Source organism: Leucoraja erinacea, chromosome 4, assembly GCF_028641065.1.
Source record: "Leucoraja erinacea ecotype New England chromosome 4, Leri_hhj_1, whole genome shotgun sequence".
Classification (NCBI taxonomy): Eukaryota; Metazoa; Chordata; class Chondrichthyes; order Rajiformes; family Rajidae; genus Leucoraja; species Leucoraja erinaceus.
The window spans coordinates 11,369,864-11,394,110 of record NC_073380.1 but is presented as its reverse complement, the minus strand read 5'-3'; the positions used below and the strand labels follow the sequence as shown (position 1 = coordinate 11,394,110).

Here is a 24,247-nt window from a genome sequence, read left to right as displayed (position 1 = left end):
CCTCAATTATAAAGGTCAACTGGTTTCCTAGTTCTTCTTATCTTTAGTATGTTTATTTCAATTACTATTTCTGTGATTCCACTCCGCTGCTTTGAAGAATGTCGCGCATGCGTGCTGGCGGGATCTTCACATAATCCCTCATCGTAACTCCTCATAAAATAAAGATCAAACTTCAAACTGGTAAATTCTCATTTAATCTTACTATTATATGCCACCTGTAGGAAACCATCCTGTAGGAGCCATTTATGCTTAAGTCAATATATTATAGTCATGTCTAGATATTTCTAGTTCTTATCTGTATGTACGCTGGTAGGTGGGATTTGATACATGTGTCTTCATCTGGAGAGGCTAGCGCAGACTCAGAGATTTGGAGTTTAGTTAGCCTCGAGGCATGGTGAGGACATTTTTTCCCACGATCACGATCACGATCACGGTCACGTTCATGTTCACGAGACGCCACACGGACGAAACAATAAGAACAAAAAGCTATGAATTATTTCTTTTTTGTATATTACTTCAATAGAAGACCAATTAATCAAGAAATAACTGGAATTTGTTTTTGCTATCTGTTAGTGCGGAAACTATATCTCCACCACATCCGCAAGTAGTAATGGTAACTAAAAGCTGGACATTGAAAAGTTTAGAAATTGCCACTACACAACCCTTGATATTTCAATGTGACAAGTAAAATTATTTTCTCGTTCCTTCGGAGCCTGCCTCCGAGCGCAGCAGAACTGCAAGTCAAGCGGAAAATGGGATGAAAATATTAGATTGCCGGCCTGGGCCCATTTTTCTGGTCGGTTACCAGAAAATAACCGTTTTTTACACAGGGTGTTTCAAAGATAAAGCTTGTTCCAGTTAAAATATGCACCGTGCACACTCTACCTTGCACTCACTAGTTCATGTCAGGATCCAAGTATAAAACATGTCGGGCCAAACGCTTAAATTACATTTTAAGATTTCGTGTCTTGGATATATTTTTTAAACACATTATTAGTTTTCACACAGCGTTTTTGTACAATTAAACCAGAGAGCACACTGTCCATCTAACAGTCCTATTAAAAAAAACCACAATTTTGATTCTAAAAATAAAAATAATTTAAAAAATAGCACGGCATGAAACGAGTAAGTGAAATGTGGGAAATGCACACGTTAATAAGCGTGCAATGCATCATTTGCTGCAGAAATTGTTTCACAAGTTGACAAGATCTATATCTTGAGTAGAATTAGACCAGTCGGTCAATCGAGTCCACTCTGCCATTCAATCATGGCTGATCCCTGCCTCCTAATCGAATTATCCTGCCTTCTCCCCATAACCCTTGACACCGTTCTACTCAAGAATTTGTTTATCTCTGCCTTAAAAACATCCACTGACTTGGCCTCCACAGCGCTCGGTGGCAATGCTTTCCACAGGTTAACTACACTGACTAAAGAAGTTCCTCCTCACCTCCTTTCAGAAAGAGCGCCATTTAATTCTGAGGCTATGACCTCCGGTCCTAGACTCTCCCATCCTTTCCACATCCATTCTGTCTATGCCTCTCATGGCTTCTGGATTCAGAATGACAAATAGCATCATTTGAAAGAACTTAAGTGAACCTTTGGCTTTCTAAGTGATGACCTGCTGATTGCATTGTAAAATGTTTCCCTAGCATATCGAGAAGGCCAAAAGGTAAAATGATGGACCTTCCCGAAGTTAAGAACTGATGTCAGCAGTTAGAAAATATAATAATCACTTATATGCAAAAAAATCTTAACCTGTCAAACCACGCACATTTTCACATCAAATAACACACGGCAAAGCATGCACTTAACACAGTTCCTGACATTGGAAGATTACTAATAAGATTCTAGGTTTGATGACTACGTGTGTGGACAGTTCTTGCCCACCCTTTTCTTTTTATTTATTTGAGCACTAAATACACCAATTAAGACATTTGTGCCACAGAGATTGTTTCCCAAAGTTCTGCATCTGAAAATTAATATTCTTGTAGTGTAGATTAGTGATACAGCGTGGATACAGGTCCTTCGGCCCAACGGGTCTGTGCCGACCAGCGATCCCTGTACACTAACACTATCCTACACACACTAGGGTCCATTTTTTTCAATATACAGGAACCAATTAACCTTATAACTGTGTTCAAGAAGGAACTGCAGATGCTGGAAAATCGAAGGTACACAAAAAAGCTGGAGAAACTCAGCGGGTGCAGCAGCATCTATGGAGCGAAGGAAATAGGTAACGTTTCGGGCCGAAACCCTTCTTCAGACTGATAGCGGGTGGCTGGGAGAAGGAAGGAAAAAAAAGCTTATAACCTTATAACTGTACGTCTTTGGAGTGTGGGAGGAAACCGGAGAACCTGGAGAAAACCCACGCGGTCACAGGGAGAAGTAACAAACTCCGTACAGACAGCACCCAAAGTCAGGATCGAACCAGGTTCTCTGGCGCTGTAAAGGGCCTGTCCCACTTAGTCAATTGTTTAGGCGACTGCCGTCAACTGTCATAGTTGTAGCAGGTCGTCGAAAAAACAGCGACTTGACCCTCCCACGACAATGTCTACAACAATGTCTATGACAAGTTACACCAACCGACCACCTAGTTGACGTCAAACTACCGACAACCGGCGACCCATTACAACGTCCACCTACGACCACACCTACGACAACCTACAACCACACAGGCGACAACCGAAGTCAACCTACGTCCATCCGCGACAAGCTACCACAAGCAATGACCCTGTCGGCGACAACTGAAGACAATTCAGTCGCCGGTACCTGGAATTCACCGAAGTCAGCACCAGCGGTAACCTATGTCACCTGACAACAACCTACGACAGCATCTACGTCAGAAGAAGTCAAGCTACGCTCATTGGCATCAACCCACTGTCGCCGACTGTTGCCGAAATTTTTTTAACATGTTGAAAATCCAGCGGCGACCAGAAAGACGCTATGACGCTTTGGGCGACTGAGGTCGACACGCCGGCAACCATGTGGCGACAGCCCAGTCACCTGTAGTCGTCTGAAACATAGCCTAAGTGGGACAGGCCGTTAAGGCAGCAACTCTACCGCTGCACCACCGTGCCGCTCCCTCTTCTGGAGAGAAACCTAGTGGTAATCATTCCAAGTGAGATCTCATCACGCTATGGACTCAAATGGGCAATCCCGGTCATGGGTAATATTCGAGTACAGGCCATGCAATTACATTAAATTACATCCCATACAATCCCATCATTCATCTATATCCACCGGCCTCCTCTGTGTTCAGTTTTGGGCACAATGTTGTGGGAAAGATGTTGTTAAACTGGATGGACAAAGACTCGGGCCTGAGCTATGGGAAAAAAGTTGAGCAGGCTCGGACTCTATTCCTTGGAGTGCAGGAGGATGAGGGGTGATCTTATAGAGATGTACAAAATGATGAGGGGAATAGATCGGGTAGATGCGCAGAGTCTCTTGCCCACAGTAGAGGAATCGAGAATCAGAGGACATGGGTTTAGGTTGAGGGCGGAGAGATTTGATAGGAACCTGAGGGTTAGATTTTATAAACAAAGATTCGTGGGTGTATGGAACGAGCTGCCGGAGGAGGTAGTTGAGGTAGGTACTACTGCAATGTTGAGGAAACATTTAGACAGGTACATGGGACAGGACAGGTTTGGAGGGATATGGACCAAACACAGGCAGGTGGGACTAGTGTAGATGGGGCATGTTGATCAGTGAGGGCACGTTGGGCAGAAGGGCTTGTTTTGACCTGTATCATTCTCTTTCTCAATGATGTAATCCCAACCCACCCATCAATCACATTCCCCAACCTCCTGGATGAACAAGGCACCATTTTGATCAAGCACTTCCAATGAACCGGGCTACAACAACCCAACCCTTACTATAGTCACCCCAATGAGGCTCCAGATGAGAACCAACACGCACTCATGCTGTTGTGTTGATATTTAGTATACACAGTGGCGCAGCTGGTAGAGCTAGTGCCGCACAGCAACAGAGACCTGGCTTCATTCCTGTCCTCGGGTGCTATCTGTGTGGTGTTTGCATGTTCTCCCTGTAACTGCGTGGGTTTCCTCCTGGCCCTCTGATTTTCTCCCACTCATTCCAAAGATGTTTGTAGGTCAAATGGCCTCTGTAAATTGGCTAGTGTGTAGAGAGAGGATGTGTAAGAGGTATAAAATAGAACTGGTGTGCATGGGTGATCGATGGTCGGAGTGGACCTGGTGGACCAAAGGGCCTGTTGCAATGCTGTATCTATAAACTAAACCATTGCCACCACCCACCTGAAAACCCTCCACAATGACATTAAATGGTACTACTCTTCCCCACATTGTATACCCTGCTCTGCACTCCCTCTCACTACCTCTCTTCCCATCCCACCCACCTGTGATCTGAACATTCCCTGATCCTGAGGCTCCTTAAACAGAATGCCTACCCACTATCAATTCAGGAACAAAATTGTCAGTCCTTCCATTCTTGCAAGTCCAACTGAATCTCCAACCAATGTGGTCCTTTCATTACCCAATTCCCATTTAACCATATAACCATATAACAATTACAGCACGGAAACAGGCCATCTCGACCCTTCTAGTCCGTGCCGAACACGTATTCTCCCCTAGTCCCATACACCTGCATTCAGACCATAACCCTCCATACCTTTCCCGTCCATATAACTATCCAATTTATTTTTAAATGATAAAATCGAATCTGCCTCCACCACCTTCACTGGAAGCTCATTCCACACAGCCACCACTCTCTGAGTAAAGACGTTCCCCCTCATGTTACCCCTAAACTTCTGTCCCTTAATTCTCAAGTCATGTCCCCTTGTTTGAATCTTCCCTACTCTCATTGGGAAAAGCTTATCCACGTCAACTCTGTCTATCCCTCTCATCATTTTAAAGACCTCTATCAAGTCCCCCCTTAACCTTCTGCGCTCCAAAGAATAAAGCCCTAACTTGTTCAACCTTTCTCTGTAACTTAGTTGTTGAAACCCAGGCAACATTCTAGTAAATCTCCTCTGTACTCTCTCTATTTTGTTGACATCCTTCCTATAATTAGGCAACCAAAATTGTACACCATACTCCAAAATTGGCCTCACCAATGCCTTGTACAATTTTAACATTACATCCCAACTTCTATACTCAATGCTCTGATTTATAAAGGCCAGCACACCAAAAGCTTTCTTTACCACCCTATCTCCATGAGATTCCACCTTCAAGGAACTATGCACGGTTATTCCCAGATCCCTCTGTTCAACTGCATTCTTCAACTCCCTACCATTTACCATGTACGTCCTATTTTGATTTGTCCTGCCAAGATGTAGCACCTCACACTTATCAGCATTAAACTCCATAATAACTCCATTTAATATTGAACATGCTTCCCTCGCACACAATTCCAAACTAAAAGTGTGGTCCCTCTCTTGATCCTAACACCCATTCTCTTTAGTCTGTTCACTGATGTTCCCCATCTCTGAGCTTAGGCTTGGGAGAGGCAAACTGCGCAGTGTATGTTAGACTTTAGAGATACAGCGTGGAAACAGGCCCTTCACCCCACTGGGTCCACGCCAACTAGCGATCACCCCACACACTAACACTATTCTACACTAGGGACAATTTACAAATTTACCAAATAGTTAATTAACCTGGATGTCTGGAAGGCCTTTGGAGTGTGGCAGGAAGCTGGAGCACCGTGAGAAAACCCACACAGTCACAGGGAGAATCTACAAACTCCGTACAGACTGCATGCATAGTCAGGATCGAACCCGGGTCTCCGACGCTGTAAGGCAGCAACTCTACCGCTGCGACACTGTGCCGCACTGGCACAGAAATCAACCCCAGATAACTTTGCATGCAGGAAAAACTGACCACCCCAGAGGACTAGAATCTGACTGGCACAAAAGAGATAGACTTTGTGTGTGCAACAGAGAAAAATAAGAAGCATTACAAGGATAATAAATACGGAAAGTTTACCATAAAACAAAAGCATTCAGATGAAATAACCCAGGAAAGGGCAATGGTTCTGTGAAACTAGTTTCCAACAGAAAAGTATTTAATGTATCTATTTACCTTCCGAATAAATGTTTCATAATTATGAATAGTTTGAATTGATTTTGAAATATAAAAAATGTGTGTTTTTGCTGCGAACCTGCCAACCAGAGAAAACAATCTATCATTATTAACTTTACCATAAATCTTCATGAGCTTCTTAGACCTACCAATTTTCCAGCTGCTCTTCTGAACCACTCATCCCTGATCAGAATTAATGATTAGAAAATTGAGTGCAGACATGCCCAAATTTGCAAATAATGTTAAATATATTGCTTTTTAGCAAAAAGGAGCTTGACAAAAACTAAAACCAGACAATCGCTTCTGTTTGATGAGATACAATTCAGTTAACCGTTGATTTTCCTTTGGCGGGCACAGTGGCGATTGCAGGAGAGTTGCTGCCTCTCAGCGCCAGAGACCCGGGTTCGACGCTGACTATGGGTGCTGTCTGTACGGAATTTGCATTTTCTTCCTCTGACTGCGTGGGTTTCCCCGGGTGCTCCGGTTTCCTTCCACATTCCAAAGACGTTCACGGTTTAGGTTAATTGGGTTCTGTGTATTATCCCTAGTGTGTAGGATAGAACTAGTGTACGGTTGCTCGCTGGTCGGTGTGGAGTCGGTGGGCCGAATGGCCTGTTTCCACACTGTATCTCTAAACAAAACTAAAAACCCGCCCTCACAGACAATTTCATTCTTATTAAAGGTTGAAACCTTCCTACACATTCTCAGCTGAAGTAAGTCCTGGCGCAGCCATTTCCAGCATAGGAGAAGGCTATGTGGTTCATTGTGCTATTCCTCCACTGAACACAATGAATTAGCACTACTAACACGGCGTCTACCTGCTCCATGCAAACTCCATGCATCGATCAACCGTGGGTGATTATTGTAGAAACAAACGCTCAAAGAGAATTCTGACATCAAAAAAATAACCTCGAGACATTTTTATTCAAACTTACAACCCAGACCACTCAGCTGTGATTAATTGCTTTCTACAGAGATTGTTGTTCATCTCTGTGCATCTTAATCTTGCAAAGGATGTAAATAATTTGCCCAGCAGCTCAGCGTCAGTTCCAGTATTCAGAACACTTGACTGGAGTCTTTTAATTGGGAATCTTCGGTTGTAGACTTGTCGCTGGTTTGTAGACTGATTGCAGCAATCACTGAATCCAAGATAATGTCGTCATTCAGTTTTCATTTTCCATCGATGTATCAGTTTCAGTTCAGTTTATTGTCACATGTACTGAGGTACAGTGAAAAGCTTTTGTCGCGTGCTATCCAGTCAGCGGAAAGTCAATACATCTAGAAATCGTGGATGTATTGGTGATCATTTTCCAATGTTCTATGGACTCAGGATCAGTTCCTGTGGATGGGAGGGTAGCTAATGTTATCCCACTTTTTAAGAAAGGCGGGAGAGAGAAAACGGGGAATTATAGACCAGTTAGCCTGACATCGGTGGTGGGGAAGATGCTGGAGTCAATTATAGAAGATGAGATAGCCACACATTTGGATAGCAGTAACAGGATCGGTCCGAGTCAGCAAATCGATTTACGAAGGGGAAATCATGCTTGACTAATCTTCTGGAATTTTTTGAAGATGTAACTAGGAAAATAGACAAGGGAGAGCCAGTGGATGTAGTGTACCTGGACTTTCAGAGAGCATTTGATAAGGTCCCACATGACCAGGTGGGTTTTCTCCGGGATCAGTTTCCTCCCACACTCCAAAGGCATACAGGTTTGTAGATTAATTGGCTTTGTTAAAATTCGTCCCTAGTGCATAGAAGAATAGTGCTAGTGTGCGAGGATTGCTGGTCAGCACAGATTCGATGGGCTGAAGGGCCTGTTATCCCACTTTTTAAGAAAGGCGGGAGAAAGTGGGCAAAATGAGGGCACATGATATTGGGGGTAGGGTGCTGACATGGATAGAGAAGTGGTTGACAGACAGGAAACAAAGAGTAGGGATTAACGGGTCCCTTTCAGAATGGCAGGCAGTGACTAGTGGGGTGCCGCAAGGCTCGGTGCTGGGACCGCAGCTATTTACAATATACATCAATGATTTGGATGAAGGGATTCAAAGTAACATTAGCAAATTTGCAGATGACACGAAGCTGGGTGGCAGTGTGAACTGTGAGGAGGATGCTATGAGAATGCAAGGCGACTTGGACAGGTTGGGGGAGTGGGCAGATTCATGGCAAATGAAGTTTAATGCAGATAAATGTGAGGTTATCCACTTTGGTAGCAAAAACAGGAAGGCAGATTACTATCTAAATGGCGTCAAGTTGGGAAAAGGGGAAGTACAACAGTCTATGAAAGTAAGCATGCAGGTACAGCAAGCAGTGAAGAAAGCGAATGGCATGTTGGCCTTTATAACACGAGGAATCGAATATAGGAGCCAAGAGGTCCTTCTGCAGTTGTACAGAGCCCTAGTGAGACCACACCTGGAGTATTGTGTGCAGTTTTGGTCCCCTAATTTGAGGGAGGACATTCTTGCTATTGAGGGAGTCCAGCGTAGGTTTATAATGTTAATTCCTGGGATGGCGGGACTGTCATTTGCTGAGAGAATGGAGCAGCTGGGCTTGTACACTCTGGAGTTCAGAAGGATGAGAGCAAATCTAATTGAAACACATAAGATTGTTAAGGGCTTGGACATGCTAGAGGCAGGAACCATTTTCCCGATGTTGGGGGAGTCTAGATCCAGGGGCCACAGTTCAGAAATAAGGAGTAAGCCATTTAAAACGGAGACGAGGAAACACTTTTTCTCACAGAGTGGTGAGTCTGTGGAATTCTCTGCCTCAGAGGATGGTGGAGGCAGATTCTCTGGATGCTTTCAAGAGAGAGCTAGATAGGGCTCTTAAAAATAGCGGAGTCGGGGGATATGGGGAGAAGGCAGGAACAGGGTACTGATTGGGGATGATCAGCCATGATCACATTGAATGGTGGTGCCGACTCGAAGGGCTAAATGGCCTACTCCTGCACCTATTGTCTATTGTCTATTGATTACAATTTGAGGAAGGACATTACTGCTATTGAGGGAGTGCAGCGTAGGTTCACCAGGTTAATTCCTGGGATGGCGGGAGTGACATATGATGAAAGAATGGGTTAACTGGGCTAGTCTTCACTGGAATTTAGAGGGATGAGAGGGAATCTTATAGAAACATACACAATTCTTAAAGATTTGGACAGGCTAGATGCAGGAACAATTGTTCCTGATGTTGGGGAGTCCAGAACCAGGGGTCACAGTTTACGAATAAGGGGTAGGCCATTTAGGACTGAGACGAGGAAACATTTTTCACCCAGAGAGTTGTGAATCTGTGGAATTCTCTGCACAGAAGTCAGTGGAGGCCAATTCACTGGATGTTTTCAAGAGAGAGTTAGATTTAGCTCTTAGGGTTAAAGCAATCTAGGGATATGGGGAAAAAGCAGGAACGGAGTACTGATTTCAGATGATCAGCCATGATGATATTGAATGGTGGTATTGGCTCGAGGGGCCAAATGGCTGAATGGCATCTATTTTGTATGTTTATTTGTTTCATGGCTAAGAAAAATCGTCTTGTACTTCAAATACCAACTCTGCATGGCCTTTCCATTTTGTTCCTACAGGCAAGTTAAAGATTCGTACTTCACGAGTAGTTATGAAGGGGAAGGCCCACTGCACATCCATTAAGCATGTTTGGTCAATTGTAATGAATCACTCGTGCACTCCTCAGAAAGTGTCCAAAAGCTATTACAAATGTAGGAACTCTGACCTGAGGAGCTGCAGAATGGAACGACTTGAATTATGCCGATGATTTCTCATAATTGCAAATGGACTAACACAGTGCAGCTAATCAATTTAAAAAAGGCTTGACAAATTTGGTATTCAATCATGGACTGAGGCAATGGACTGTCTTCACTGGAGAATGAATGAACTGATTCCAGTAGTATTTGAGTATTTAAAGGTGCGGGGTATGGCTTTGATAGAAGGAGGTGCAATTGAGGAAGTTATGGGAAACGGGATGTGAATAAGGTTGGATAGACATCCTGACCCTTTCCCCCGGGGTGGAGATATTAAAGACTTGAAGGCACAGTTTTGAGGTGACAGCGTTAAAAGAAAACATCAGAACACACCACAAGTTTTGGGCAAGGCAATCAAGGCAATTTAAGAGCGTCAAATGCTACGATCGCTGGGAACAATCGAGCAGATTGCTCCCCGAACAGATTTGTGTGAACCTAATAATGCAGAACCCGTAACAGATTACACAAAGACTCTTCAGCATTCGTTTGTGCCTTTTCTACTTTCTGCTTGGGTGTTTTATGTTTCCCACACACATTTTAGGCTATCAACACAACTGGTTATCTTTAGGTGCAGGAAGGAATTGCAGATGCTAGCTTACACCAAAAATAGACACAAAATGCTGGAGTAACAAAGCAGGACATGCAGCATCTGGATAGAAGGAATGGGTGACGTTTTGGGCCGAGACCATTTCTTTTTTTTTACTTCCAGTTTCCAGTTCCGCCAGCCAACAGTCGATCGCCTTTTCCTTTATTTTTACTTATTTAATTCGTATTTATTTTGTTTTTGTTTGGTTAGTCAGTGAGTTTATTGCACCATGCAGTGGTGGGAGAAACAAATTTTCTCTTTCCTCGTTGGGGAGATACTTTTTCACAGTGTCTCTGTCACTGCACTGCATCAACCAGGAGCTGGTCTCTTTGTTGTCTACACCAGAGATCAACTGCTGGAGCTCCGACCGCCATGACCGGCTGATGTGTGCGGCCGTGGCGTAGAATGAGGACGGCCGTGGCCGGATAGAGCTGACCCTGGGGGGAGAGTAGGGCTGTCCCGAGGGATGCGTCATGTCCGTTATTTGGTTTTTCGTCGTTTCGTCCGTTCGGTGAGTTGGCTTTTAGATGTTGCGCCCTTTCTGTTATTTGGCTTTTCGGCGACGTGCCCTTTCCGTTATTTGGCTTTTCGGATTGCGCCCTTTCGGTTATTTGGCTTTTCGGCCCGCTTTCGGTTATTTGGCTTTTCGCCGTCATTTCTGTTCGGTTATTTGACTTCCACTTCTTCGCTTCGGCTTCTTGTCCTTCAACGCCACGTCTGGGTACCGATGTCTGAGCGTCACTTTCCTGCACCAACCCATACCCCATGAGAGTTCATGTTCATAGGTTCTAGGAGCAGAATTAGGCCATTCGGCCCATCAAGTCACCTCCACCATTCAATCATGGCTGATCTAAATCTTCCTCCCAACCCCATTCTCCTGCCTTCTTCCCATAATCTCTGACACCCTTACTAATCAAGAATCTATCTATCTCTACCTTTAAGATATCCTTTGACTTTGTGTCCACAGCCATCTGTGGCAACGAATTCCACAGATTCACCACCTCTGAATAAATAAATTCCTCCTCATCTCCTTCATAAAAGAACGCCTTTAATTCTGAGGCTATGACCTCTCGTCCAAGACTCTTCCACCAGTGGAAACATCCTCTCCACATCCATTCTATCCAAGCCTTTCACTATGCTGTTTGTTTCAATGAGGTGCCCCCTCATTCTTCTTACCTCCAGCGAGTACATGCCAAGTGTAAAGAAATTCCTCCTCATCGTGTTGGTAGAGTTGGTAAAGAATTCCGATGATTTACTACCCTCAATGCTACGATATTACCTCTCATCTCAGTTCTGAATGGAGCCAGACATCTCATTATGCACCATAGGCTGGAGACAGTGCCAAGTTTGGTCGTCTCCTAGTAACCGGCTATCCTGTCATCTCTTTTTAAATACAACACAATCTTGAGCATATGGAGGTTGTAAAAACAAAAGTGAAAAATGGCTTGAAAATAGCGCACAAATCTGTGAGAGACTTTTATTAGTCACCGCAGATAAATTCAGGATTATATGCATAGTGTTGTGCTGCCCTTTTTGAGAAAAATAATCAATTTGCATCATTATTAGGCAATTACAATGCCAGCAGACAATTCTCAGGTCATTTGAAAATCAATGGATGAACAATAACTGCAAATCATAGAACCTGCAAATGGAGAAGTTACGCCACAACAATTACCCAGTTCAAGGGAATCAAGAACCAGAGGACAGAGGTTTAAGGTGAGGGGGGAAAGATCTAATGGGAAGTTGAGGAGCAACATTTTCACACAGCGGGGTGGTGGGTATTTGGAACGAGCTGCCAGAGGAGGTAATTGAGGCAGGTCCTGAACATCCGAGGGGGCGAATGCGGAGGGTTCAAGGCTCCGTCCGCGGGTGAACAAAGGAGGAAGATGACTGAAATTTATTGCCTTCCATCACAGTGAAGAATGCTGATTCCATTATGGTGGTGTTTATGTTAAATTCTACTGTGGATTGTGTTCTTTTCCCTTGTCTGGCTGTATGGTAACTCAAATATCACTGCACCTTAATTGGTGCATGTGACAATAAATGTCAGCTTGAACTTGACTTGAACTTGAACTCAGAATTAAAGGACGTTTCTTTAGGAAGGAGATGAGGAGGAATTTAATCAGTCAGAGGGTGGTGAATCTGTGAAATTCTTGAATTCTATGTCACAGAAGGCTATGGAGGCCAAGTCAATGGATATTTTTGAGCCATTGATTGGTAGATCGTTAATTAGTACGGGTGTCAGGAGTTACAGGGAAAAGGCAAGAGAATAGGGTGAGGAGGGAGAGATAGATCAGCCATGATTGAATGGCGGAGTAGACTTGATGGGCCGAATGGCCTAATTCTGCTCCTATCACTTATGACATGACCTTATGACCTAAATCAAACTAAACCTTATCCATCATTTTATGTTTGAGCGGGTCTCTGTCCTTGGGAGCAGGGCTTCTGTGGACATGGGAAGAAATATCAAAACCTTAAAATCTTCAGCTTTCAATGGAAGCCCGGATGTGGTTAGAAATCCTTTCACAATGAAATTGGTTGAAGTTGGTTTCAAATCTCCCCTAATCTGACCACAAGGTGACTGTGGTTGTGTGATTAGGCTTCAGACTCACTCACAGTCTTTATGGAAACAAATTATAGTCAGATTAGTTCCCACCATTACAGGCATCCAGCGAGAAGAGGGGAGGGGAATGTTCCTGCGAGTTCCCATGCAGTAAATTTCAGTTCATTTTGGTTTTTACAAAACTCATAGGCTTGGGGAGAATAAGGAAGTCTCAGATTACTTTCAAATGGATGGTTATTTTAAGTATTCAAAATGATAGACTGCTTAGATTTTGAATTTCAATATAATTGACAATCAAAGATGTTTTTAATTCGGTATAAATTCATGTTCATAAGTGATAGGAGCAGAATTAGGCCATTCAGCCCATCACGTTTACTCCACCATTCAATCATGGCTGATCTATTTTTCACTGTCATTCTCCTGCCTTCTCCCCATAACCCCTGTCACCCGTACTAATCAAGAACTTATCAATCTCCACCTTAATAATATCCATCGACGACCTCCACAGCCTTTTGTGGCAATGGATTCCACAGATTCACCACCCTCCGACTAAAGAAATTCCTCCTCACCTCCTTAAAATCTGTCCTTTAATTCTGAGGTTATAACCTCTGGTCCTAGATTCTCCTGTTAGGGGAAACACCCTCTCCACATCCACACTATCTAGGATTTCATTACTTGACAAGTTTTAATGCGGTCCCTCTTCACCAGCACAATGTACAGGCACAGTGCCGTTAAATGGGTATCATATGTTAACTCAATTATTCCTGAGATAATTCCCGAGAACCTCCTCTGGACCCTTTCCAAAGCTAGCACATTTTTCCTCAGATGTGGGGCCCAAAACTGCTCACAATACTCCAAATGCAGTCTGACCAGTGCCTCATAAAACCTCAGCATTTCATCCCTGTTTTTACATTCTAGTCCTCTCAGAATAAATGCTAGAATTGCATTTGCCTTCCTTGCTATCAATTCGACTTGCAAATTAACTTGTGGTGAATCCTGCACCAGCACTCCTGAGTCCCTTCACACCTGATTTCTGAATTCTCTTCCTGAATATCTTTCACAAAATGGTGAACTGCTGCTCTGGTTTCCTCCCACGCTCCAAAGAAATAGAGGTTTGAAGCTCAAAGGGCTTCTTGTAAAATTATAAACAGTTATGAATTTAACATATGTAACACAAAATAAACTCTCCTTCGCAAAGGAATGTTATTCATTTACTATTTCGGCAAAGAAAATGACACATCTCTTTTGAATTTCTGTAAATTATTCTCTCAAACAAATTCTGGAAATATTCAAGTTTCTTCATGAACGACACATATTTATATCGCTCATTTAGGTAATAATTTCCATTCTCTGCATTACACATTGGAAAGAATGGATGTGGAGAGGATGTTTCCACTAGTGGGAGAGTCTAGGACTAGAGGTCAGCCTCAGAATTAAAGGACGTTCCTTTAGGAAGGAAATTAGGAGGAATTTCTCTAGTCAGAAGGTGGTGAATCTGTGGAATTCATTGCCACAGAAGGCTGTGGAGGCCAAGTCAATAAATATTTTTAAGGCGGAGATAGATAGATTCTTGATTAGTACAGGTGTCAGGAGTAATGGGGAGAAGGCAGGGCAATGGGGTTAGGAGGGAGAGATAGATCAGCCATGATTGAATGGCGGAGTAGACATGATGGGCCAAATGGCCTAATTCTCCTCCTATCCCTTATGACCTTATGACCTAAACCAAACTAAACCTTATCCACCATTTTATGTTTGAGCGGGCATCTGTCCTTGGGACCTGGGCTTTTGTGGACATGGAAAAAAATATCTACTTTGGCAAATAAAAAGACAAATCTCTTTTGAATATCTTTACAATCTCATTGGTTGTTTGATTGAGAACCAACATTGGTTGAGAGAAAGCTTATTTCTGTAAATTGCTCTCTCGTATAATGTCTGGAAATATTCAAGTTTGTTCAGGAACGACAACTATATATATGTTTAAGAAAGAACTGCAGATGCTGGAAAAATCGAAGGTAGACAAAAATGCTGGAGAAACTCAGCGGGTGTGGCAGCATCTATGGAGCGAAGGACAAGGTGACGTTTCGGGTGGAGAAGGAAAAAAGTGATGTTTCCTTCGCTCCATAGATGCTGCCTCACCCGCTGAATATCTCCAGCATTTTTATCTACCATATATATATCATTCATTTTGGTAATAATTTCCATTCTCTGTGTTACACATTGATGACTACAGCATTAGGTTGATAAGTACTTACCCATACAGGGCACACAAAGGCCTCTTGGTACCAGATTTGGGCCTGTAAGGCTTGGGTTCACCGGCCATATTGATATCTGAAAGAAAGGACACTAATGACATCTTAATGACTTGAATGACCAACGTTAACTGTGTCAAAAAATGTCATGTGTTACATTCCAATATGCCATCACGTTTAGCATTCAAGTGTACAAAAGAAAACAAAAATGCAGATGCTGCAAATGCGCGACAAAAATCAGTAAATGCAGAAACACTCTGTAGGTCAGTCAGCATCTGTGGAAAGAGAAACAGTTCATGTTTCAGAGATCCTTCATCACAATTAGCAAATAGAAACCATGTTTTAGTTTTTAAGTCTTTGAAAATTTCCATTTTCTTTACTGTTTTCTGAAAAAAGGTGTTTTTCCATTTTTTGGTAAAGCAGCACCTGCAGTTCCTTTTATCTCCTCTCCACTGAAGTGTCGGCTGAATAAGTTTCATTGCCCAGTCACAATGAAGCGGGATCTCACCCATTGGTACCGTTTCACAGATTAATACATCAGCATATCAGTTTGCGAATAGCCACTTGAGTTAACAAAAAGGACAAAAAGCACTGGAGTAACTCAGCGGGTCAGGCAGCATCACTGAAGAGCATGATTTGGAGATGTTTCGGGTCTGGTCCTTCTTCAGACTGACCCAAAACGTCACCTATCCATGTTTTTGGTTCTTGGTTTCTTGTTCCTCCAAAATATTCCAAATGGAATTTAAACTGGAGGTGGTGAAGGGAGGGATTAAGCCAGAAAGGGTTATTGGGAAGAAAGAGCTACTTTAAATTTAGTTGCATCTGGTTGGGTAACTATAGTTGGGTGGAGATTATTCCATGCTTTAATTGTGCGGGGGAAGAACGAATTGCTGTACACATCTGTCTTTGTAGCTGGGATCAGGTTGTAGCTGGGATCAGATGTTCTCCAGGCAACATGGCGTACATATGAAGAAAGACGAGATAGACTCGGCTTGTACTCGTTAGAATTTAGTAGATTGAGGGGGGATCTTATAGAAACGTACAAAATTCTTAAGGGGTTGGACAGGCTAGATGCAGGAAGATTGTTCCCGATGTTGGGGAAGTCCAGAACAAGGGGTCACAGTTTAAGGATAAGGGGGAAATCTTTTAGGACCGAGATGAGGAAAACATTTTTCACACAGAGTGGTGAATTTCTGGAACTCTCTGCCACAGAAGGTAGTTGAGGCCAGTTCATTGGCTACATTTAAGAGGGAGTTAGATGTGGCCCTTGTGGCTAAAGGGATCAGGGGGTATGGAGAGAAGGCAGGTACAGGATACTGAGTTGGACGATCAGCCATGATCATATTGAATGGCGGTGCAGGCTCGAAGGGCCGAATGGCCTACTCCTGCACCTATTTTCTATGTTTACTGTTAGCCAGTATCTACAGTTCTTTGTTTCTTCATCCATTTGAGTTACCAACTTTGGGGCTGCACGGTGGCACAGCGGTAGAGTTGCTGCCTTACAGTGCCGGGGACCCCAGTTCAATCCTGACTACGGGTGCCGTCTGTACAGAGTTTGTACGTTCTCCCCGTGACGGCATGGGTTTCCTCACACTGTCCAAAGATGTCCAGGTTTGTAGGTTAATTGGCTTCGATAAATTCTCTCCAGTCTGTCGGAGCGTGCTAGTGAAAAGGTATCGCTGGTTGGCCTGGACGCGGTGGGCCGAAGGGCCTGTTTCCACGTGGTATCTCTAAACTAAACTAAACCAAATGCAAATTTATTAGATCAATTCTTGGAATAAGTGTTTTATCTTGAAGACAATTCGAATGAGATGAGAGTTTAGACAAAATAAGATATGATCTCACTGAGTCATATAATATTCTGAGAGGGATTGACAGAATGGTGCCAAGAGGGCACTTCTTTGAACTGCAGCAGTAAATTGAGCATTAAAAAGCGAATAGTCACAGCAGGAAGCCAAGCTTTGAAAACCTTAATGATTTCCAAAGATAACACCGAAAAACTGGCAAGGATCATAAATTCAATCAAATGACTCCAAAGATTTCGGACTTGATGTTGGGCCTGAAGGGAGACGTTTGTTGTTTTTGATGAGAGGAATATCTGTAAGATAGACTGAGGTTTACATTTTGTGTATGTTTCTATCTAGACTCCAAGGCTCAAAGGTAAAATTGGTTCTGGAACCATCGCAGTTTCTGCAAGAATTGAGAAACTACAGCAAAATTGGAAAAACATTTTTTTTTAAAGAAAGCAGTGAGTTATTTTCTAATGTCCAGTTATTTAAGTTTAGTTTAGTTTAGTTTAGTTTAGTTTAGTTCAGAGACACAGCATGGAAACAAGTCCGACAACCTACCGAGTCCACGCTGACGGTACACATAAATGCTGGAGAAACTCAGCGGGTGCAGCAGCATCTATGGAGCGAAGGAGATAGGCAACGTTTCGGGCCGAAACCCTTCTTCAGACTGATGGGGGGGTGGCGGGGAGAAGAAAGGAAAAAGGAGGAGGAGACAGCCCGAGGGATGGGGAAGGGGAGGAGACAGCAAGGGCTAACAAAATTGGAAGAATTCAATGTTCATGCCCGCAGGATGCAGACTCCCCAAGCGGAATATGAGGTGCTGTTCCTCCAATTTCCGGTGTTGCTCATTCTGGCCATGGAGGAGACCCAGGACAGAGAGGTCAGATGGGGAATGGGAGGGAGAGTTGAAGTGCTGAGCCACCGGGAGGTCAGGTAGGTTCTTGCGGACTGAGCGGAGGTGTTCGGCGAAACGATCGCCCAGCCTCCTCCTAGTCTCACCGATGTAGATCAGCTACACACTGACCATTGATCACCCGTTTGAACCAGTTCTAAGTTATCCCATTTTCTTATCCACTTTATACACACCAGGGGCAATTTGCCGAGGCTAATTGACCTTTGTCTTTGGGATGTGGGAGGAAGCCGGAGCACGCAGAGGAAACCCACCCAGTGCCATGGAGCCAGCAGTAGCGAAATGGAACAATGAAATTCTTTCTTGAAGCAGCACGACAGGTTTGTAAAAACAGTACTGATTATATGACATTAGCAACAAACAACAAGTTCAATAAATAAAGAAAAACAATATTGTGCAAAAGAAAAAAAAAACTAATCCCTAGCGCAACCAAGGCAGTTTGAAGGTTAGTTGGAGTTTGTGGTTCGGAGTTTAGTTGGAGTTTGTACTGTTCATGAGAATGGGCAAACTCCACACTGGCAGCATCTGCAGCCGAGGAATGAACAGGGACCTGGAGTGCTGGGGCCTCAGAGCCTTGTCGGCAGCCTATAGGCGGTGACTCTTTACATGCCTTGTGTATGGTATGCAAAACAAAGAATCTCACCATGACATGTCACATGTGATAATAAAGTATCAATCAATCAAGTTATTTAGAGAGGACTAGAATACAAAAACAGGGATGTAATACTGAGGCTCCTTAAGACGCTGGTCAGACTGCATTTGTGAGCGATTTTGGGCCCAATATCTGAGGAAGGATGTACTGGCTCTAGAGAGAGTCCAAAGGAGGTTTACCAGAATGATTCCAGTTTTGAGTGGTTTAACATATGATGAGTGTTTGACAGCACTGGGCATGTACTCGCTAGAGTTTAGATGGATGAGGGGGAACCTCATTGAAATGTACCGAACAGTGAAAGGCCTGGTTAGAGTGGATGTAGAGAGGATGTTTCCACTAGTGGGAGAGTCTAAGACCAGAGGTCAAAGCCTCAGAAACAAAGGACGCTCCTTGAGGAAGGAGATGATGAGAAATGTCTTTAGTCAGATGGTGGTGAATCTGTAGAATTCAATTCATTACCACAGAATGCTGTAAGTTAATGGATATTTTTAAGGCAGAGATACAACAGATAGATTCTAGATTATTACAGATGTCAGAGGTAAAGGGCAGAAGGCAGGAGAATGGGGTTGGGAGAGAGAGATAGATCAGCCATGATTAAATGGCGGAGTAGACTAGATGGGCCATACAGCAGATAGATTCTTGATTAGTGTGGGTGTCAGAGGTTATGGGTAGAAGGCAGGAGAATGGGGTTAGGAGGGAGAGATAAATCTGTCATGATTGAATGGCGGAGTAGACTTGATGGGCCAAATGGCTTAATTCTGCTCCTATCACCTATGATTTTATGAATCTATCTGTCCGCCGTTAGGATCGAACCTGGGACTCTGGCGTTATGAGGCAGTAGCTCTACCAGCGATGCTAACACACCACCCTAATTCTCCTCCATTTGTGTTTGGGTTAACCTCATTTGCACCCTGAGCAGTAAAACTGCCAAGAATGAGGACAGTAAAACAGCATGTAAAACAATGTTCAAATCTTCCACCCAAAAAAGTTTTCTCAAAGAATACTTTCTTGATTTCAGAATGGTAATGTGATGCAGTTCAATCCAACACAACCAAAAATGGGTTAACATAGAAAATAGTTGCAGGAGCTGGCCATTCGGCCCTTTGAGCCTGCACCGCCATTCAATATGATCACGGCTGATCATCCAAAATCAGTACCCCGCTCCTGCTTTCTCCCCATAATCCCTTGATTCCATTAGCCCTAAGAGCTTTATCGAACAAATGACAACGTTTTCAACAATTTCTACATCATGACGATAATTACAATATGCTAGAGTAAATGAACGAGACAGGCATCGTCTCCAGAGATGCTGCCTGACTCGCTGAGTTACCCAAGTATTTTGTGTCTATCTTCAGTTTAAACCAGCATCTGCAGTTCCTTCGACAATTGGTTTAATTGGTCACCATTTTTTAAATCACGAATATTTAAAAGTACAGATCCATTTCCTAATTACACTATACTCAAAACATTCCTTTTAGTGTTATTGCACTAAATGAACAGTTTTGGAGCCTTTTGAAATGTTTGGAAATTAGTACAATTCCATTAAAATAATTTGTGCAAATAGAAATATTGCAAATGCTGGAAATATGAAAAATTTATCATAAAATACTGGAAATACTCAAGTCAGTCAGCATTTGCAGAGAATCAGAATTAATGCCTCAGGTCAATAAACTAGCATCAGCATTCATCAATCATGCTGGGCTTGTGCACAGTTTCCATGCATCATCTGCGGCTTGGTGGCGCAGCTGTAGAATTGCTGCCTGACAGTGTCAGGGACCCTGGTTCAATACTGACTACAGAGGCTTTTTGTATGGAGTGTGCACGTTCTCCCTGTGACCGTGTGGGTTTTCTCCGGGTTCCTCCCACACTCCACAGACATGTTGGTTTGTAGGTTAATTAGCTTAGTTTAAATTTGTGAATTGCCCATATTGTGTAAGATAGAACTTGTTTACAGGTGATCATTGGTCAACATGGACTCGGTCGGCCGAAGGACCTGTTTCCATGTATTTCTAATGTATATGTCTGCCTTTAGTGTATATAAGTGTGAATATAGTGTGTATATATACTGTTTATGTGTGTGTGTGTGTGTGGATGTTTATGTGTGTGTGTATATACACACACACACATATATATATATATATATATATATATATATATATATATATGTATACCCACACACACACACTCGCACAGATATAAATAATAAAAGCACACATTATTAAGCATGACAAATGCATGCTGTACTTAAAATTCTGCCTTTATAGACCAAAATTAGCCAAACCTTGATGAACCACAAATACAATCGTGTACAAAGTCCAGACTTCTATTAATTAATATTGAATGTCATTATTTTATAATAAGCTGAGCCATGTAAAGGATGTTTTAATCATAAGCAGCTGACATGCTTGTTGTTTAACAAATTAAGTTCCTCCTTAATACTGCTTCCAGATTTTCATGACTCCTTTTCTACTTGATGTAGTTATATTGTAGTCACAAACTGATGTGAATGCGTAACGCTCTCAGCTGCCTTCATCAATACATTGGGATTTATAATGGAGGCAGAAGTCAGCATTACTTATGGCCAGGATAATTTACAGTGCAGAAAAGGGCTCAGCATAGAATGCAACACGGCCGGCTGCATGGCTTTACCGATCACATCTGCGCTATAAATCAATCCAAATGAGTGTAATTAGTAGCACCTACTGTTAGGTGAATGGAGAGCAAACAAAATAGATCATTGCTCTAGATAGATGCAAAATGATGGAGTAACTCAGCCGGACAGACAGCATCTCTGATTAGAAGGAATGGGTCGAGACCCTTCTTCAGATTGAACAGAGAGATGGAAATATAAAGTGTGAAAACAAGATCAAGGAAAATGGAGAATGGATTGTTGGCCAGGTGAAGACAACAACAAAGCAAACAGAGATAAAATGTAAACAAGGACAGTCAGACTAGTCGGAGAATTAGGAAGGGTGGAGGGATGGAGAGAAGGCACAGGCTACTTGAAGTTAGAGAAGTCAATATTAATACCGCTAAGGTGTAAGCTACCCAATTCAAATATGAGGTGTTGTTCCTTCAATCCAGGTCAGAAAGGTCAGTGTTGGAATGAGAGGGGGAGTTAAAGTGTTTAGCAACCGGGAGATCAGGTACGTTTAGGCGGACTGAGCAGAGGTGTTCAGCTAAACAAACGCCGTCTTAATTACAGCGTCAATCTTCCTGTTCATCGCGGTGTGTGTCTGTATCACCTTGGCTTAGTATCGTGTGAATTTCAGACAGTGCTCCCCCGCTTGCCCTGGCCCCCGCCTTTGCGACAGGTGTGTGTGTGTGTGTGTGTGTGTGTGTGTGTGTGTGTGTGTGTGTCACATTCAAATGCTTAAAACATATGATCTTATAGCAATTTTAATGCAATCTTCAAAATGTCTGTCAAAATCTTTTGAGTGAGATCTGCTGAATATATTATTTCGTCCCACACAATTAGCAGTGGTTTAGAAACCAAAAGCGAGTGTGGGGTATTATGTCTTTTCCCTCAGAGATTGCTTTCCAAGTTACACATTTAATATTCAAGTATGTAGTTTACATCATCTTTATTTTTCGGCCACATGCTGCCAAAGACACAATAAGATTTCTGTCCAATATGAGATACAATAAGGATAATCATGTGTAGTCTTTCCGCTGACTGGATAGCACGCAACAAAAAAGCTTTTCACTGTACCTTGGTGCAGATGACAATGAACTAAATTAAAACTAGTATAGTCGTCCCTAATAGCGTATCCTTATTAATTCTTCTGATAACAGCATTCATTTTCTCACTTTTTAAACATGATTATTGTCAATATGTTTAACGCGAGTTATCTGTTTTAAAACTGGGATTCGTTTATTGCTTGCCATGCTACTCAAAATATCATTCATGATAATGGCTCGGCGCAAGATACTTGACCTTCACTTGATCTTGGATTCAGTCATCTCATTCTGCATTGAACTGGCGTTTTGTGTTGGTGACGTGAAGCCTATAACGCCTGTGGTTGCAGAAGTTTGCCGACTTCTACAGAAGCACCGTAGAAAGCATGTTATGCGAATGCATCGCCGCTTGGTTTGGGAACAGCTCCATCCAAGAGCGCAAGAAATTGCAGAAAATTGTGGACGCAGCCCAGACCAACCAACCTCCCTTCCATCGACTCCACTTACACCTTACGCTGCCTCGGCGAGGCCAGCAGCATAATCAAGGACGAGTCGCACCCCGGCCACTCCCTTTCCTCCCCTCTCCCAGCAGGCAAGAGGTACAGAAGTGTGAAAACACATTCACCCAGATTCAGGGAGAGTTTTTCCCCAGCTGTTGTCAAGCAACTGAACCGTCCTACCAACAACTAGAGATCAGTATTATCTACCTCATTGTAGACCCTTGGACTACCTTTGATTGAACTTTACCAGATTTTATCTTGCACTAAATGTTATTCGCATTATTCCCTTTATCATGTATCTGTACACTGTGGATGGCTCGATTGTAATCATGTACAGTATGTTCTTTCCGCTGACTGGTTAGCACGCAACAAAAGCTTTTCACTATACCTCAGTACACGTGACAATAAACAAAACTCAAACTTAATAAACTAAACTAAAACTACTATAGTCGACCCTACAACATATCCTTATTAATTCTTCTGATACCAACATTCCTTTGTTCACCTTTTAAACATGATTCTTCTCAAAATGTTGAACGTGAGTTATCGGTTTTAAAACTGGGATTTGTTTATTGCTTGTCACGCTACTCTAAATATCATTCATGATAATGGCTTGGATGCAAGAGACTAGATAGTCACAGAGTGATACAGTGTGAAAACAGGCCCTTCAGCCCAACTTGCCCACACCGGTGAACATGTCCCAGCTACACTAGTCCCATCTGCACGTGTTTGGTCCATATCCTTCCAAACCTGTCCTATCCATGTACGTGTCTAACTGTTTCTTAAATGTTGGGGGGATAGTCCCTGCCTCAACCACCTCCTCTGGCAGCTCGTTTCATACAACCATCACATCTTTGTGTGACAAAGCTACCCCTCGGATTCCTATTAAATCTTTTCCATTTCTCCTTAAATAATGATCCTCATTATTTACTCTTGGATCATTCATCTCATTCTGCAATGAACTGGTGTGTTGTATTGGTGTTGGTGACATGAAGCCCATAACTCCTGTTGTTGCAGATGTTTCAATCAAGTAATACTGTAAATTCTCCACCACTAGTTCATTAGATCCTTGCTAATAATTCTGGTCTAATGCAAATTGCTTCCATCTCATCTGCTGGCTCATCTACAACCTACAAATAGGCTCCAAACTATATAGTCTTAGGAACATAATTTTTTACTTTGCACCACTATCGTCTATTAATTTGTCAGTTTGTTTTAATATTAGATTAGGTTAGGGTAGGGTTAGGTTAGGTAAGGGGAAGGTACAGCGAGATCTGGGTGTCCTTGTACACCGGTCACTGAAAGTTGGCGTGCAGGTGCAGCAGGCAGTGAAGAAAGCTAATGGAATGTTGGCCTTCATAACAAGAGGATTTCAGTATAAGAGTAGAGAGGTTCTTCTGCAGTTGTATAGGGCTCTGGTGAAACCACATCTGGAGTATTGTGTACAGTTTTGGTCTCCTAATTTGAGGAAGGACATCCTTGTGATTGAGGCAGTGCAGCGTAGGTTCACGAGA

General features: G+C 42.8%; 1 protein-coding gene across 2 annotated transcripts in view; it reads right to left on the bottom strand.

Moving 5' to 3' along the window:
• LOC129696145 (RNA-binding Raly-like protein) overlaps nt 1-24,247 on the bottom strand; it is a 772,459-nt gene that overhangs the window by 144,402 nt on the left and 603,810 nt on the right. For both annotated transcript variants that reach the window (XM_055633661.1, XM_055633662.1), the window contains one exon: nt 15,207-15,282. In XM_055633661.1, coding sequence (XP_055489636.1) covers nt 15,207-15,282 — 76 coding nt within the window. The remainder of the gene's footprint in view (nt 1-15,206; nt 15,283-24,247) is intronic.